We start from the raw sequence: 17,903 nt of genomic DNA, 5'->3' as shown, positions 1-17,903 counted from the left end.
TACGAGCCATTCCGGAGAGACAGCGAGAAGTTTTTCAACCCCGAGATTGAAAAGGTGGAAGTGACCATCGAGGGCGTGCCCAACCAGCTGTTCAGTCATGGTATGAGACCACACCAGCAGTGGGATGAGATAAAAAAGCTACCAGTGGGGGATTATATAACAAAGGACCTGGACCTCGGCTCCGTGCAGATTGGTGAATACCTGACCACCAAGTACGCCCTATGGTTGGACATGCGATCCACGGATGATGATAAACTGCACGGTAGCGGGCGCCGTATAGATAACGGCAGCGAAGGGATAACCATCCAGATTACTAAGAAGGCTCAACCCGCTGGTAAGTTGAAATTATATCTGTACGTTATTATGGACGCGCAACTTAATATAGACAATGGTAGATTCGTGCAAGCCATCTACTGATGGGGGGTACCCACAACTACCCACTGACCCACACTGCGCCATAGTGTGCGGGCAGACTGGCTGTGGGAAGACCGTTTTCGTGTTGGATATGTTGGAGGGTTACTACAAGGATGTGTTCGATAACATCATTATCATGTGCCCTACTCTGAGCATGAATAAAACGTACGTGCGACCTTGGGTGATGACGGACCCGGACGTACACAAAATCGACCCTGGAACACGCCTGCAGGACTGGTTGAAAGCTCTTCACGAGAAATTTAAAGGGGAACCGACGCTGTTTATACTGGACGACTGCAGCGCTAATCGTGAGATAACAAAAAAGAGAGACATGCTATCGTACCTGGCCTTCTCCGGCCGGCATGCAAATCACAGCGTCTGGGTGCTAACGCAGAAGTTCAACTCGGTGTTGAAAGACCTCAGGGAGCAGACGCGATGGGTGGCCTTATTTCACTGCAAGGACAGGGATTCGTTCGAGGAGTGTTTGAGAGAGAACGATGTGATGAGCAAATTAGAACGGGAACGGGTGAAGAAACAGCTCGCTGAAACTAAACACGCTAAGCTCGTGCTAAAGACCGACCAACCAGTAGCATATATAGTATGCTAAGCTAAAGCTAAGCAAAGCTAAGCAAAGCTAAGCAAAGCTAAGCAAAGCTATGATATTTGAAGTATTTGTCGTGTGCAACTTAACCTTCATTTCTCTGTGTTTTGTCTGCATCGGGTATTATATAGTTAAAACTAAATCTTACTTGTTATATTATAAGATGGAGTGTGAGGAATTGCTCGAACAGTTGGGGGGTACCCCCAGTGGGGGTGTGGGGGATTCCCCCAAGCGAGAGAAACTGGTGGCGTTGGCTGTTGGCGGCAAAGCCAAACATTACTTTGGAGACTACACTCCGGATAAAATTCACAAAATGTCAGCCGAAGAAATCGATAAGCTGTACGCTAGATACGAGTCCCGGCTCGGAGCAGAAATGACAAAGACAATAGGATCGGCTATGACCCAGATATACACCGGTATTGTATCACACTTCCTTCCCATTCCACCAGAGCGCCGACTTTACCTGTGGGAGGACCTCGAGAAAGACCCTTTTATCGAACACGCCGTGAGCTCTATCAGCTGCGGGCTGTACCACAAATATGGTATGTTGTTGGCTCCAGTGACGGCGGCGATTATCACAGCAAAACATTGTCAATTTGAGAGAAAGAATAATAATAATAGTATAGATGGATGCTGCACAGGAAACCCCAGTGGAGGTACCCCCAACAGTGATGGAAGTGACTCCTTCACAGGAGACCAGGGAACCAGTGGGGGAAGTGGCCCCTTCACAAACAGTAACCAGACAGAAGAATCCTAAGAGAGTAGCTGCCGGTAAAAAACGGTGGTGTAACCAACATAAAGTGACCAACCCCCGACTGTTGTTGGCTGTAGGCGTAACTGCTGCCTTGGCTATCTCGTGGTTATATACACGTGAGGGACGTGAGGTGGTACCTGAAGTGGTAACCCCCACTGTTGGGGGTGTGGGGGGTACCCCCACCGTCGACCCGCATATCATGTTATAATTTTAATATTTTATATCATATACATAATGTCTGAGGGGAAAACGTTCGTCAACGACGCATACCACGCCACAGTGGTCGCCAGTCTAGCCGTAGGGTACGCTCGGTTGACTAAAATGGTGCTTAAACAACCAACTATCAAGCTAGATTTCAACCTGCAGGATATGGGTATGCTCATAATGAACCTTGGTATGGCGATGGCCACAAAAGACATCCTAGTAAAACAAGGGATAATACCTGATAATATAATGAAATAAATATAGGGATGGCCACGATAGCTATGATGGTCGGTGGGGCGTTAGTGAATGCCCTGGCATTTTCCGGGAGTAATTTCCTCTTCTCGAAACTACGAGATGATCACGCGGCTGAAATACAGGAAGAAAGGAAGCGGCACGATCTCGCTACTGAGAAATTACAAAGAGCACAGGCTGAGTACGCTAAAAAACGCCTCCAGAGGATCGATTTCATTAATGAACAACTCCAGCGTGAAAACCATGCCGTTCAAACATTCAACGATGTCGATGAAGCAATGAAAGAATACAACCTACTAACTGGTAAACAATTGGAACCGCTCAATAAACCCACACTCGCTCAGTACTACACACCATCCAAGGGACAAATGAATCATGAACTGGGCTTCATAGTGTTGGGTATAGCAGCTACTGCGTTGGTTGCGAAGCAATTAAATTAAAATACCTATATAAGTAAACATGAGACCCGCTCCATACCGATGCGAATACATACTTATGGGGAAGACCGAGGCCTGTGGTAGGAAATGCAGGAATCAGGGGTTCTGTTGTTTCCATATGGGAAGCCCTAACTACACGTGTTCTGTGTGTGGTATCGGGGTTAAAGGACACTACTGTCTATGTAAAGCTCACGGAGCGAACGTAGTCAGACATCAACTCATCTACGAGAATAAAAAGGGCTACATAAAAGAACGTAGGCGACTGCTCAAGATAGACTCCAGTGCGTGAAAGGGTTACCTCCCTTTACTGTGAACCAATTAGACATTGGTTCTCTTAGGTGTAAACACTATGACTACTGTACGCGAGCTGAAGAGGGTCGCAAAACAGAGAGGTGTGATCGGGTATTCTCGAATGCGGAAGTCAGCATTGTTGAGATTACTAGGTTTAGAAGCCCCTCCTACGGTAACACAATTAAAAGCTCAAGCAAAACAGCTTGGATACACGGGTTATTCAAACCTGGGGAGAGCCGGGTTAACTGCATTGTTATCACATGCCCCCGTAGCACGTCCCACTGTAAAACAACTGAAAGCCGAGGCACACGATTTGGGTTTAGGCGGGTATTCCCGTATGAGAAAACCACAACTTTTAGAATTATTACGACAGAATAGAGCTATTGACCTACAGTTCGTGCGCACTGAGCGCGCTGTAGGCAACTATTTGAGAGGTTGGCGCATGCACGTTGATAGAAACATAGACATTACAGATATCAAGCCTCTGGTAGCTGATAAGGTCAACCAGGAACTAAATAACCTAGGAAGTATCAAGTTTCAGATCACAGTGAAAATGTCGCTCGATAAGCAGGTTGGGAGTACCACTGAATATGTTCAGCCTTACTTCCGAGGTCAACAAGAGGTCGTCACACATACAGAGACCATTGATACATCAATCGATACCAGTTTTCAGCAGATACGAGAATACCTAGAACGCTACACACACTTGGGGTCCGGGTGGGCTGTAGATAAAATCGATAATGTCTATCTAGACATAGCTAACTACGTGCCGTTCAGAGGCGGGTCATACCTAGCCTTGCCTCCCTACTATAGGAACAAACATGCCATAGTAAACGTTAAGAATAGAGGAAACGATTGCCTGAGGTTAGCTATCAGGTCAGCCTTATTTCCAGCTGGCACTCATTCAGATAGGCTTTCTAGCTATCCCCAAGACGATGGGCTCAACTGGGATGGTATAGATGAACCCACCCCCATATCCCAGATCACTAAAGTAGAAAAACAGAATAATCTGGCTATAAATGTCTTTGGGCACGAAGGTAACACAACAATAGTACACAGGGTCAGCCCGGTGAAGGATCGCCAAGTTATCAATATATTCATGATCCAACGAGGTGAAAAGTATCACTACACGTGGATAAAACATCTCAGCCGGTTGTTGCACGACCAGTCGAAACACGATGGGGAAAAACACTTTTGTGTACGATGCCTACACGGTTTCAGTCGAGCTGATTTATTAGAATCCCACCGGGATGATTGTCAAGGTGTGGGGCAGACGGCTTTTCGAGTCGACATGCCTAAGGAAGGTGATAATATCCTAAAATTCAGTAACCACAAGAACCAAATGTCTGTGCCTTATATCATATACGCCGACTTCGAAGCCTTAGTTGTGGGTGGGGATTCCCCCAGTGGTAGCTTCACCCACAAGACACAAGAGCATAAAGCCTGTTCGTTTGGATACATTGTCGTCCGTTGTGACGGGGAAACGAAAGCTCCGGTAGTGTATAGGGGCCCTGACGCGGCTGAAAGGTTTCTAAAGTGTTTGCAGGAGGAAGAAAAAATTATTAGGAATGCATTGTATAAAATCGCTCCCATGCGTCTGACCCAAGACGATAAGTTAGCTCACAAGCGTAGCACTAAATGTTACGTGTGTGACTCACCACTTAACGGTGATTCGGTGAGAGATCACTGCCACATAACTGGTAAGTATAGAGGCGCCGCTCACAACGCGTGCAACCTCAAGCTTAAAATCAACCCTAAGACAATAAACATCCCGTTGTCTTTCACAACTTGAGAGGGTACGACTCACACTTGATCATGCAGGCCATCGCGAAAATCGATGGTAATATAACATGCATCCCCAACAACATGGAGAGATACATCTCCTTCAGCTTAAACGGACTTAGGTTCATTGACTCGTTTCAGTTCCTCCTGTCGTCACTCGACAGTCTGGTCAAGGCCAACAATACCTTCCCTATCACCGATCGATACACAGACGCCGAGACTAGACCCCTGCTTATGAGGAAGGGTGTGTACCCCTATGAGTACATGGATAGTTGGGCCAAGTTCACCGAGACCAGACTACCCCCTATTGACTGCTTTTATAGCAAGCTGAATGAGGCGTCCGTCTCACGAGATGATTACTCGCACGCGACTAACGTATGGAATAAACTGGGTTGTAAGAACCTGGGTGATTATCACGACCTGTACTTGAGAACAGATGTACTGCTGTTAGCCGACGTGTTTGAGACGTTTAGGCGGACGTGTTTAAAGCAGTATAAACTCGACCCCGCATGGTATTACACCAGCCCAGGTCTGTCGTGGGACGCCTTGCTTAAAAAAACCGGAGTTAATTTGGAATTGCTCACAGATTACGACATGCACCTATTCATTGAGAAAGGCTTGCGAGGTGGGATTTCCATGGCATCCAAACGATACGCGAAAGCAAATAATCAATACGTGAAAGGTTACGATCCTAACAAGCCAACCAATCACATTCTCTATCTCGACGCAAACAACCTGTACGGCTGGGCCATGAGCCAGTATCTACCTACAGGGGGATTCGAATGGGTACCCCACGTTGATGTTATGGGGGTTGCACCAGATTCGAACAAAGGGTATATCCTCGAGGTTGACTTAGAGTATCCCAAGGAATTACACACATCGCACAACAGCTACCCCCTGGCCCCCGAACGTATGAGGGTTAACCCAGACTGGATGTCTGAGTACCAACATAACTTGTTAGGTGGGCGTGTGACAGACGTTGAAAAACTCGTGCCTAACTTAATGAATAAGACCAAATACATCGTTCACTATCGCAACCTACAGCTGTACCTGTCGTTGGGTATGAGGCTGACCAAAATACACAGGGTGCTCATGTTCGACCAGAGCCCATGGATGGAGCCCTACATCAGAATGAACACAGACCTACGAAAAAAAGCCACCAGTGATTTTGAGAAAAATCTCTACAAGCTCATGAACAACTCGGTGTTTGGTAAGACTATGGAGAACCTGAGGAAACGCGTGACCGTGAAGCTGGTTCGGTCGAGTGAGGAAGACAAGCTCAGGAGATTGATAGCCAGTCCGGCATTCAACCGTAGTAAGATATTCACAGACAACCTGGTTGCCTTACACATGAAGAAAAGCCACATAAAATTCAACCGGCCTGTTTACGTGGGGATGAGCATCCTCGATTTATCCAAACACCTGATGTACGACTTTTACTACAACGAGCTCAAGAAACAGTACGGCTACAGGTGTGAAGTGCTGTACACTGACACGGATTCCCTGCTGATGGAGATTTGAACCGAGGACGTGTACGAGGACATGAAAAAACACCTCGATTTATACGACACCAGCGACTACCCTAAGACCCATGCCATACACACTACGGTAAATAAAAAGGTCCTAGGTAAGATGAAGGACGAGTGTGCTGGCACGCCCATAGCCGAGTACATAGGTTTGAGACCTAAGATGTACTCCATACTGAAAGCCGACAATAGTGAGATCCGGAAGGCTAAGGGGGTTAAGAAGTATGTGGTGAAACAACACATCAAACACGCCAGATTCAAGGAAGCCCTGTTCAAGACCCGTATCTTTAGACATAAAATGAACACACTTAGAAGTGATGGACATAAGATATACGGACTGACTATAAACAAGACGTCCCTGTCGCCTATGGACACGAAAGGTTGGATAGCTATTGATGGGATAAACACATACGCATATGGACATGAAAAAATTTGAGGCTATTTACTACAGCCCGCGTGGGTACTGGAAAGGAGCTAGCGCAGTAGATAAGCTAGCTAAAATAGCGCGAGTACCCCCGGAGGAAGCCAAAGCGTGGCTTGAAAAACAAGCTATTTGCCGGCACCACGCTACGTGCCTAGAAGGAGGTTCGGTATTAACATACCTAATAGCGTTCACCAGGCAGACCTACTGTTCCTACCCCACGACAAGAGGTACAAGTATGCCTTAACCGTAGTGGACGTAGCCAGTCGTTACAAGGAAGCCGAACCCTTGACCACGAAAGATTCGGCCCAGGTAGCCAGAGGATTCGAACGCATATACAAACGCAGCCCGCTGACGTGGCCAACAGAGCTGCAAGTTGACCCCGGACGGGAGTTCATGGGTGCCGTGTCACAACTGCTAGCCAAACACGATACAAAGGTCAGGCGTGGCACGGCCAGAGCCCATCGCAGCCAAGCCATAGTTGAGAGATTTAATAGGACTTTGGCTGAGCGCTTGTTCGGCCATCAGTATGCTAGGGAGATGGTCACCCCTGGAAAACGATCGACTGAATGGGTCACGAGGTTATCCAAGGTGGTGTCGGCAATCAACCATGAAGTCACCCGTCTCACCGGTAAGAAACCGGCAGACGCTATCAAACTAAAATCAATAGTTGCAGAGTCGGCCGCTCCATTGCGTGGGAAGGAGAAACAGATACCAGATAGGGCCCTAGTGAGGTATCTATACCAGCCGGGGGAACACGAGGGTGATAGCCGTAAGCGAGCCACCGATCCTATATGGTCAGTCAAAACTTACAACATAGATAAAGTGGATATGAAAGCCGACGAACCTAACTTGTACTACTTGAGGGATGGGCCGGGTAGGGGGTTTGTAAGAGAAGAATTATTGATCGTACCATACGGCACAGTGTTACCTCCAACACACGTTAAGTAGTAGGGGGTAATAGTAGCAAGAGCTAAGGGCCCAACCAAAGCCTTATTTAGTAAATAAGGCTTTGTAGAGACATTTCTTGAAAGTGGTCCAGAACTCTCATTGTATATACTACTTCTAGCAATATCAGCCTCTGTAAACATCGGCATTCTGTCTGCAACGGCACAAAGTTTCAGTCCCGGCAGAAATGCACTTAATTATCATATAGAAACATCTGTAAACATCGGCTTCTGTCTACTCAGGAAAACGGCCTTGTTTTTCAGTCCCAACGAACAAATGGTTATGAAAACAAATCCGTAAAAACCGGCACATGAAGGACGGCGCAACCCTTTGATGCAATTAGGTTCAAATTATGTAACAACACAATTCGCGATTACTACCCGAGATTATTCAGAAAGGGTAAGGGTCAATGAGTGTCTTGTTAATTAGTGAGTGATACGTGTCCCTTACATTACATTTCTCGATATTATTCAGAAACGGGAAATGTCAATCAGTATCTTGGTTAACTAGTGAGTGGTACGTGTCACATACATAGAGTAATTTGAGGGTATAGTATAGTATCGTATAGTATCAGTAGTCTAACAGTCAGTATTGCCAAAATGTCTCGGCCCGCAAAACATGCAAGATGTGAGTTGACACTTCAACAAAAAGTGCAGCTGATAAAAGATTTTGATAAAACGCCTCGACCGACACAGAAAGCATGTGCACTCAGATTAAACACTTCGCTTCTAGTCAGGAAGTACAACTTGTACATCATGTGCAGAACTTGGAAAGTGCAGTGGAGGACATTGTTCTCGAGGCATCGGCACAGAAAATACAAAGCAAGACCAGTGACTTGTTTACAATGTGAACAACATTATTTGAATGTGTAATAAATGACTGCACCATGTTGTTAATGCTAAAGAGACAGTACAACTTGCATTGTGCACCGGCATCATGAGGCAAACTGCCTGTACCGGCATTTTTATTTGGTTCCGAGTGGTGCCGGTATTGACAGAGTCCACTGTACTTGTGTTGTGGATAGCTGGCTTCTCCCCACTTTGTAGCAACCTCTGATCCTCAGGGCTTCCACCGACTTGTGTTGTGGTAATTTCAGTTCACATAAGCTTGTAGCAAGCTCTAAACCCTCTGTACTTCATCTACTTGTGTTGTGGGTATCTGGCTCCTCATAACCTTGTAGCAAGCTCTGATCTCCTTCACCTCCACTTTTATGTATTCTGGCTATGAAGACTGAACTCACCTTCCAAGAATTTTATTCTAGAGTGTTTGGCGTACCAATGGCAGATGATGATGATGACAACCCTGAGAACATAGAATCAACCAACTCAGAGGAGGAAACTGGTATGTATCACAAGTAGTGCTTGTTTCATCGCAGAGTTTCATGTAGGTCAAATAATGTGGATCCAGTATGCGCAAATGTATAGAATGGAATCAGGAAAAAGACTGTGTAGCATCCAAAGGGTCACATAATCGATTACTACACTATTTCATGACACCCTCGTATATCCTGCAAAGAGCTGAAAATTAATTCACAGTAGTCCTCTTGACCCCTAATTCAAGGTAAAGTATGCCCCTGCATGTAGGCTGGCATTGCCTGTCTCGTTCTGGTGTACAGAAATTAATATGTCTGCCAACTGATATTTGGCATGATCATTTCATAATCTGACAATATCTGTTATATTTCCATTGCATGTTTCAACAGTAATTCATTATTTGGACTAACTGAACATCCAAATTAAACAGATAGGAGCAGAACATTGTTGAAATTGCAATGCTGTTCCTTTGTCTCCTTCAGAAACTACACAAAGTTACTGATAGTAACTACAGTATATCCTGGCATGATCATTTTCTGAATGGTACTGGGTCAGTCACTATTAGGGCTGTCGGATCCAATTGAACAGACTGGAGTACTCGCAAGGAAGATAAATCTAAATGTCTCACGCAGTTAAGATGGATGATTGTGAGAAAAAAATCCAATGTCTGGACTCATTTTGATGTGGATTTAGTGCCCTAAAAGACCCAGAAATGTCATCTATGTGGTGTTTCCCTTAGTGACGCAGGTAGTACAAGAAGTTTAGTGTGCAAGGATTTGTCCTGTTAGCACCTGCAAATGAACACTCACATATAACACAGAAAACCAACTCAGCACACAACACTGGGGCTATTTAGTAACTTTGTTAGCAAAAGTCACAAGGTACATGTATTATGCAAAAAGCAACACTTATGTGAGGGGAGGGTTCCAGGGCTTTCTGTGAAGCATTGAAGCCAAACCACCAGGTTCCATGTACTGCACCAATTCACAACTACCTGCAGATTGCAAGGATAATATGACTACTCAAAACAATACTTGCCATAGAGCATACAGGTTTGCATTCATGTTTAAATTTCAAGAAGTTGTGTTATTGACTTGATGTTTTGTGATAAAGTTATAGCACTTTTAATGGCATTTTGTTTTCAAAGCCAAAATGAAAGGAATGGTAATATGATATATGTCGTGTTCATGATTAAGCGGTGGTCTTTAAAACCTCACTTTATGTTCTTGCCTTCTTCCATTAATTTCACAAAACAACCTGTGATGTGTGGGTTAGAATATTGGCCTTCAGTAACCCATGCTTGTCTAAATAAGCAACTGTCGGGGAAAAGGTGGTCAGGCTCACTTACTTGGTTGACACGTGTCATGAGTTTCTAGTTTCACAGATCAATGTTGATGCTGTTGATCACTGGACTTTCTTGTCCAGACTTGATTATTTACAGACTTCGGCAATATAGCTGGAAGGTCTACTCCCATTTCTGAGAACTCCCAATGGTATGAATCCCCTAAAAATCATTAGTGACACAGAGAACATAGAACATAATGATACATATCAAAACATTGAACAGAGTCCTGTTTTAATCAGTTTTATAACTTTACATTTGAGAGGTGACTAATCACATATCATTAGATTAACATTTTTTTCAATATTGGGATGTTTACAGAAATATTAATATTGAGAAAGGAATTGATGTCTAAGGCCATTTAGTGCTGGACACCATACCATAATCATGATAATGTGGTGTTTGTCACAGACAGATGATGTATATCTGTTACATCTCTCATTTCTGTAACATCCTGTTTCAATGGGCAGCCTGTGAATTGAAGTTCTAAATTTGATTAATCAAGGTCTATAGTAATGAGGTAATTGTAACAGATAAGGTTCTAAATAAGCGAAAGCGACAGACAGACAGTCAGATACAAGTAATTACAGGGGCATTTCACTCATTGACTCACCATGTAAAGTATTCACTTCAGTACTGAAAACTACACTGCAGACATGGTATGATGAAAATAATGTACCAGGTGATTTTCAAGCAGGTTTCAGATATGGCTATTCTACAATAGACCACATATTTACTGTTAATGCTATTGCAACAAAATATTCATGCAAAAGAAATGGTAGAATCTGACTGTTTTATTGCCTTTTCTAAAGCATTTGATTCTTTGAAACACCATATTCTCTTAAATGCTGTAATCTGTTAGCTTGTGAGAACTAGTAGGGGTCTGTGTCAACCAGTAGGGGTGTGTGTCAACCATTTGTATGCAGTATCAGTACCTGCAAGGGTTGTATATTAAGTCCTCAAATGTTTATTATATTCATTAATCATTTAGATACATTATTGGAAGCATTAATGTTTGCAGATGATGTTTCTGCTCTGTCAGATAGCTGTAACCAGTTACAGTTGAAGATAAATGCTTTGGAACTATTTTGCAATAATACTGGTATATATATAAATTTGAAGAAAACCAAGGTGGTTGTATTTAGACAGGGGGGTCCACTTAGGTCTTACAAGAAATGGTATTATAAAGGAGATCCTATCGAAGTAGTTTCATCTTATGGTTACTTAGGTTATGCTAAGTAAGGCCCAAACTGTGCTAACATCTCGGGCAAACAAAACAATACTAGCAATTAACAGTTTCAAGAGGAAAGTTGGTAATATCTCCTGCGCAGACCTCTTTAAGATATTTGATTCAGTGATTACTCCTATTCTATGTTATGGTTCAAAAGTTTGGGGATTATCTTAATGTAAATCTATTGAATCAGTTCACCTTGCTTTCTGCAAATATTTTCTTCTACTCAACAAATCTACACCATCAAACATGGTTCTAGGCGAATGTGGTAGATAGCCATTACAATGTGTGTATATAAGAAAGGTGATTAAGTAAGATCATTTATGTAAGTGCCACTTATTGCAGCAACTCAAAGACAGATTACCATATCAGTCCTACATGATTCTGCAGGCACTTGCTTAGTGTGGGAGAATTACACGGGCTAGTAAGGTTAAACATACTATTACATACTAATTGGTTTTGGTTATGCTTGGCTTAGCCACGGTGTTGGAGATTCAAACGTTTTCATGTCTATGCTCAAAGAAAGGTTATGTGATAATTTACAGCAGTCTTGGTACTCTTCTGTGGAATCTTCATGTAAAAGTTATCTTTACAAAGTCTACAAATCTTTGTTGGATGTTGAAAAGTATTCATGTTGTGATTAACTTTTACATTTAAGAACTACTATCTCCAGATTAAGATGCTCAGGAAGAAAACTAATACTGATAAACAGCTAAGGCTGTGAAGCCACTGTGAAAAGTATAATGTAAATACTATTGAGGATGAATATCACATTTTTCTGGAATGTGCACTATATACAGATATTAGAAACAAATGCCCTAATGATACTTTAAAGAAACCATACAACCATGTGTCTGTTGTTAATATTTTAAAAACTTCAAACACAAGTATTCTTTATAATGTTGGAAATTTATCATGCAGAGAAGAGGATTAACTTAAAATATGCTCAGGAAGTGATCCAATCGGATACCATGCACAGGGACATCCTCAGGACTTCCATGTTACTCACCCCAACTGAGTTAACAGTATGATGGACTGCAACATATATCATATTTGGGATTTCACTTTCTCAGTAAAGTACAAATTCTAGTACGACGTCACAGTGGCTGAGTGGGTTAGGCGGCTGACTTTGTGTGCTGGCGATTAGGTGCCTGACTCTGAGGGTGCGGGTTCGAATCCCGGATGGGACTCAACCAAAAAAGTACTAGAATTTGTACTTTGCTGAGAAAGTGAAATCCCAAATATGACATATGTTGCATCTGACCACTTCCTAAATGGCATCATGTAATCATCGTGTGATGGACTGTTTAGAAATTCATCAACTGTGTCTTCAAGTGGAACTCTGCCTACTCCAACCAATGTGCATTTCACTGGTGCCATTAATCATTCATGAATTTCATTAAATTATATAGCTTACCTTTCTCACTAGCACTGTTTTCTTTCCCTATTTATCGCACTGTTACGTAGGACCCTGACTCTCCAATTAAGGAGAGGCCAATCTTACAAAAACAACGATCTCTTTATTCAAATAAGGATGTAACATCTGTGTAACTTTCAATACAATGTTCTCAAAACACAGTGTCTTCACACCAATAACACATACTTAATTGTTAGATAGAACATATCTGACAAGAATGTTTCACAAAATTCAAACATGTTTCCATAGTAATTCTGAATATTAGAATTAACTGTAGTCTCAACCAAGAAGACTAAATAATTTGGTTTCTAAATATATCACTGAATTGCTCATGGCATCACAATGCCTCAACACACCACCAGTGACTCTCCGCTGAGAATCATAGTCGGGAAACCCCATTGTGATATCATAGACAACACTGTCGCCGAGATCTTTCCCGATATAAAGGCACACATACTCACAGTATCTTTGTCTGATGAGTATAATCTGTACGAAACATGTCAAGGTTTACTCAATGCCGATCTGGTCTTGTGTAGCATTGGTTGTCACGTCATCGTCTGGTGATGACGTTTGGTCCAGACTCGATTATTTACGGACCCCCGCCATATAGCTGGAATATTGCTGAGTGTGGTGTAAAACTGAGCTTGCTCACTCACTCACTAATTTCATTAAACAAACAATGTGCTACTAGTAGCCTTCAATCTTGTTGTTCAGTTTGTTTTCACCAGTTCTTATTCAGCTTATTTCAAAGTTACTTATTTTAACAATCATCACTTACATGTGCACTCAAAATAACAGTCACACTTGGAGACCTAAGTCCTGAAATATACACCTGGAAATTAATCAAGCAACACCCCAATTTTTTCTATTGGAGCAACTTTGAAGTGTTCTGACAATCAAAATATGCCGGGTTGATATAGTTTGACACTTTTTTATTCAACAGACGATCTCTGACAAACAACTTAAAGGGAAAAAGTATCAAGACTTTGCTTTATTGCAACGAAATCCAAATTCTTAAAACTGTCTTAAATTCATGAAAAAATGGACACAATTTACTATTCATCCACAGACGTTGTTGTCAGGTGTATTAACACAAATGTCACATGGAAAGAAAGAACAGTCATCTGAGAGTCTGCACACTGACTTTCATCAATATCTAGTGTGTCCTCCCTGCGCACGCACCACCGATTCCAGACGCCTCCTCATTCCTTGGATGAGTCTCCGGATCTGATTCTGGGGGATCCTGTTCCACTCCTCATGCAGGGCAGCCGTCAATTCGTTGAGATTATGGACTGGTGGGTCTCTCTGCCTCACACGACGGCCAATAAAGTCCCACAAATGTTCAATGGGGTTGAGGTCAGGGCTCATGGCAGGCCATGGAATTCTGTCAATTGCATTTTGCCGCAAAAAATCATTTACAGCATGCGCCCTGTGAGGTCTAGCATTGTCGTCCATAAATATGGGTCTCGTTGCCAGAGGATGGTTCTCAAAATGAGGTACCACAGCCCTGTCAAGAACCTCCTGTTGGTAACGAACACCGTTAAGGTTGCCACGGATGGTAATGATATCCAACTTGCAGTTCATGGAAATGCACCCCCATACCATAACGGAACCTCCCCCAAAGGCCACAGTCTCCTGGATGTTCCGTGGAGCCATTGCTGTGTTCCTCTGCCTCCAGACCCGAGTACGACCGTCCACCATGTGCAGCAAGAACCGGCTCTCATCTGAGAAATGGACCTTCCTCCAAGAGGCAATGTTCCAGTGCAAACGGTCATTACACCAGGCCAGTCGGGCTGCCTTATGGGCTGGAGACAGTCTGGGTCGCTTGATTGGCCTCCTTGCCCGGTATCCTGCAGCTTTCAGACGATTCCGAACAGTCCTGTTCGAGATGGGTCTCCCTGGAAGCCACTCCTGTCTCAACCGAGAGCTCGAGTCGAAGGACCTGCGCCGTACAAGTCTCAGTAAAGCTCTGTCCTCCCGGACTGTGGTCTTCCTGGGTCTTCCTGGTCTAGGCAGGTCTTTAACTTCATTAGTGGCCCGGTATTTTTTCAAAAGTTTTGAAATTATGGAATGATGTCGTCCGATTTGAGTCCCGATTTGTCTTAGAGACATACCAGCATTCCTCATGCCGATTATTTGCCAACGAGTGGCCTCTGATAATTTCCTACGTGCCATGACATTGAAATGAATGAAAAACCGAATGCAATCGACAACCTGCGCTTGTAAACACCCCAGGGAAAAAGTGCATTTTTCGAAAGTTGAGGTTAAAGCAATGCACGTGCGCTGTGCAAGCTTCACGCGCGTCATATCAACCCATGAAAAGCTCATGCTGTATGTCAATACATCAAAATTGAATAATCAATCATCAAAATTACTTCGTTAAACTTTGTTAAGTTTTTATGTGTCTTTGAATTTGGTGTTGCTTAATTAATTTCCATATGTATAGATTTAGTCTCAATAAAACCATTGACATGATCTCCTTTCAGTGGAATTTTGGAAGAAGAAATTTGTGTTACTCAATAAACGGTTAGTCTTTAGTTTGAAACCAAAACGTTTTCACTGGAAGAAGTCTCAATAAACATCAATCCTGTTTTTTATCAACTATGATGTTTAGTTCATCAGAAAGCGTTTTAGTGGATCAAGAATGACCATAAAATGTACATTGATTATATTAATCAAAAGAAAACTTTTAAAATAAGAAAGTCAATTTTAAGATTTAAGAGGTTGATCGCTCACCTAAGCATAATATATCACCTAATTTAAGTTCACTCATCTGCGTATTGTCCCATTTTGTGGACGCACTTTTGCAGTGTAAAAAAGTGGGGGAAATTTTATTTGCTGGTAAAATGAAACCTCATTCTCTCATTGCTTGCCAAAAGAAACCAGCTCATAAAAGGACAAGGTATGGTAGGGGTGGTTTTTGGCCCACTAACAGAATTGGCTGAAAACATCTTATTTGTTTAGAGACAAGTTAGCTTTGCATAAAAATGCTATATTTTATATGTTCTGAGGTGTAATTTTTCTGCAGAGGGGCCCAAAATGGGTTTCATCAATTCCCATGAAAAATAACAAGAAGTCTGAAATATCAGTGTGCCATAATGGCTTATTTACAACTGTTATTTTATTTACATACATATTACAGCAGTTTTACGACAGGTAGTCATGCTGAAAAACATGTCAATGTCAGTCATAATGTTTTAACTTCAAGGGGCCCAATTAGGGTTGCAAAACATTGTTAATTCAATTACTTGCCAATTGTGTCCCCAAAACTCAGTCATTATTCACAGCAATCTTTGCAAATGTAATCCATGGGTCCATTGTACAACATGTAAGCATGATAACCAATCATGTTGCACTAAGAATCACAGGGGCCTGTTTTGGGTAAAGCTTCATTTTGGGCACAGCTTCATTCTAACTAGTACGTGGTACAGGTCAGCATTTACAACCAGTTTTAGTAAATATACAGTTAACATCTCAATCATCATATGTTATTACAATAGCCAACCATGTTGCACTAAAAATCACAGGTCTTGACCTCAAAGGGGCCCATTTCGGGTAAAATTTCATTGTCAGTGCAGGTTCATATCAACACCATGCACATGTTAAAGTCAGTATTCAAAAGACTTCACAGAGTAATTATTCACAACTTATCCACTTTAAAGATATAAAAAATCCATTATTACTCTTCATTCACACAGTCATCAATCTGAGTATCTGATTCACTCTCAAGAACTGCAGTATTCAAAAGTGTATAAACTTAAAGTAGATCAAAATGTATAAAAAATGAATTTAAAATATTGGGTACAAACGCAACTAGACCGACTTGAAAAGGTGAATGGTCAGTGTCTTAAGAAAAGATTTACATGATGTTGATTAAAGCTTGTTTCACCAGTGTTGTAACATAGATTACCAAACTTGAGAAAAAAATTACAATATTTGGATTTGATGTGAAACAGTTTAGTTAAACATTGTAGGCTTGATAAACAAACTTTGAAAAAAAGAAAGAAAAGTTACATGGATTTGAACCTGCATGTCTGATAACAAAAGAAACCTACAGTCCACTATTGAAACCATTAGGCTACATATTCCTTTGCCTCCCAGTGTGAATTTAAGCTTATATATTACACTTTACAACTATGTATGACTTGACGTCTGCTTGTGTTCATCACCTGCTAGACCTTGACACAATGTTCTTATTCTAGCTAAAACATCCTTTTCATACAGTTAAGTGTAGTCATTTTGGTTAATTGAAATCTAATATGTGATTGGAAACATCAGGTGCATATGTTTATACATGGCAATCCTGTTGAATGACAGTGTTATTTTGACAGTGACAGGTGACTCAAAGGTGTTTGATACACAGTTGATAGAAAAACTATGATCAAATTCTTACACAATAACAAAGATTTTCACCTTTACAGTACTGCTTGATCATATTTTGAAAATCTTCAGACATCTTCTTACTTTTCTAGCAGAGACCAACAACCAAACACCAATGTTTACCTCCCATAAATCTGCCTTGTGATTGCCTTATGATATTGAAAATTTTAATAACGATGTTTGATATGTGTATTTTAGAGCACAAAACCATTCAAAATATAATGTATCATGGCACAGATGTGTAAATGTGATGGATTGTTTTTAAAGATGTTAGTTTATGTCAATGTTTACTTTTTGAGATGTTGTATGGGGCAATTTCATAAACCAAAAAAATGTACTTTTTTAAAGATTTTGATGTGAGCAAAAGCGTGACCCACTACAATTTTTTAGGTGTACATTCTAATTTACTCGCTTCATATGTGGTGAAAAAATTGGGATGGGTCACGCTTTTGCTCACACTTTTCTATCACTCTGAAAATCAGAAAATGTAGGTTTCTAGAAGATATTGTAAAATATGTTAACTTTGAGGTCTTCAAAGAGAAAAACTAACAACACTAGAAACATAAAAATGCAATTGGAGGTAACTTCGA

The 17,903-nt window shown here is 41.9% G+C and overlaps 1 protein-coding gene across 2 annotated transcripts in view; it reads left to right on the top strand.

Moving 5' to 3' along the window:
* Positions 1-17,903, top strand: part of LOC137273709 (SUN domain-containing ossification factor-like) — a 92,605-nt gene that overhangs the window by 49,134 nt on the left and 25,568 nt on the right. For both annotated transcript variants that reach the window (XM_067806511.1, XM_067806510.1), the window contains exon 7: positions 8,892-8,971. In XM_067806511.1, coding sequence (XP_067662612.1) covers positions 8,892-8,971 — 80 coding nt within the window. The remainder of the gene's footprint in view (positions 1-8,891; positions 8,972-17,903) is intronic.

The sequence above is a fragment of the Haliotis asinina genome, chromosome 2 (genome assembly GCF_037392515.1).
Source record: "Haliotis asinina isolate JCU_RB_2024 chromosome 2, JCU_Hal_asi_v2, whole genome shotgun sequence".
Taxonomy (NCBI): domain Eukaryota; kingdom Metazoa; phylum Mollusca; class Gastropoda; order Lepetellida; family Haliotidae; genus Haliotis; species Haliotis asinina.
This window is presented reverse-complemented; position numbering and strand designations above follow the sequence as displayed.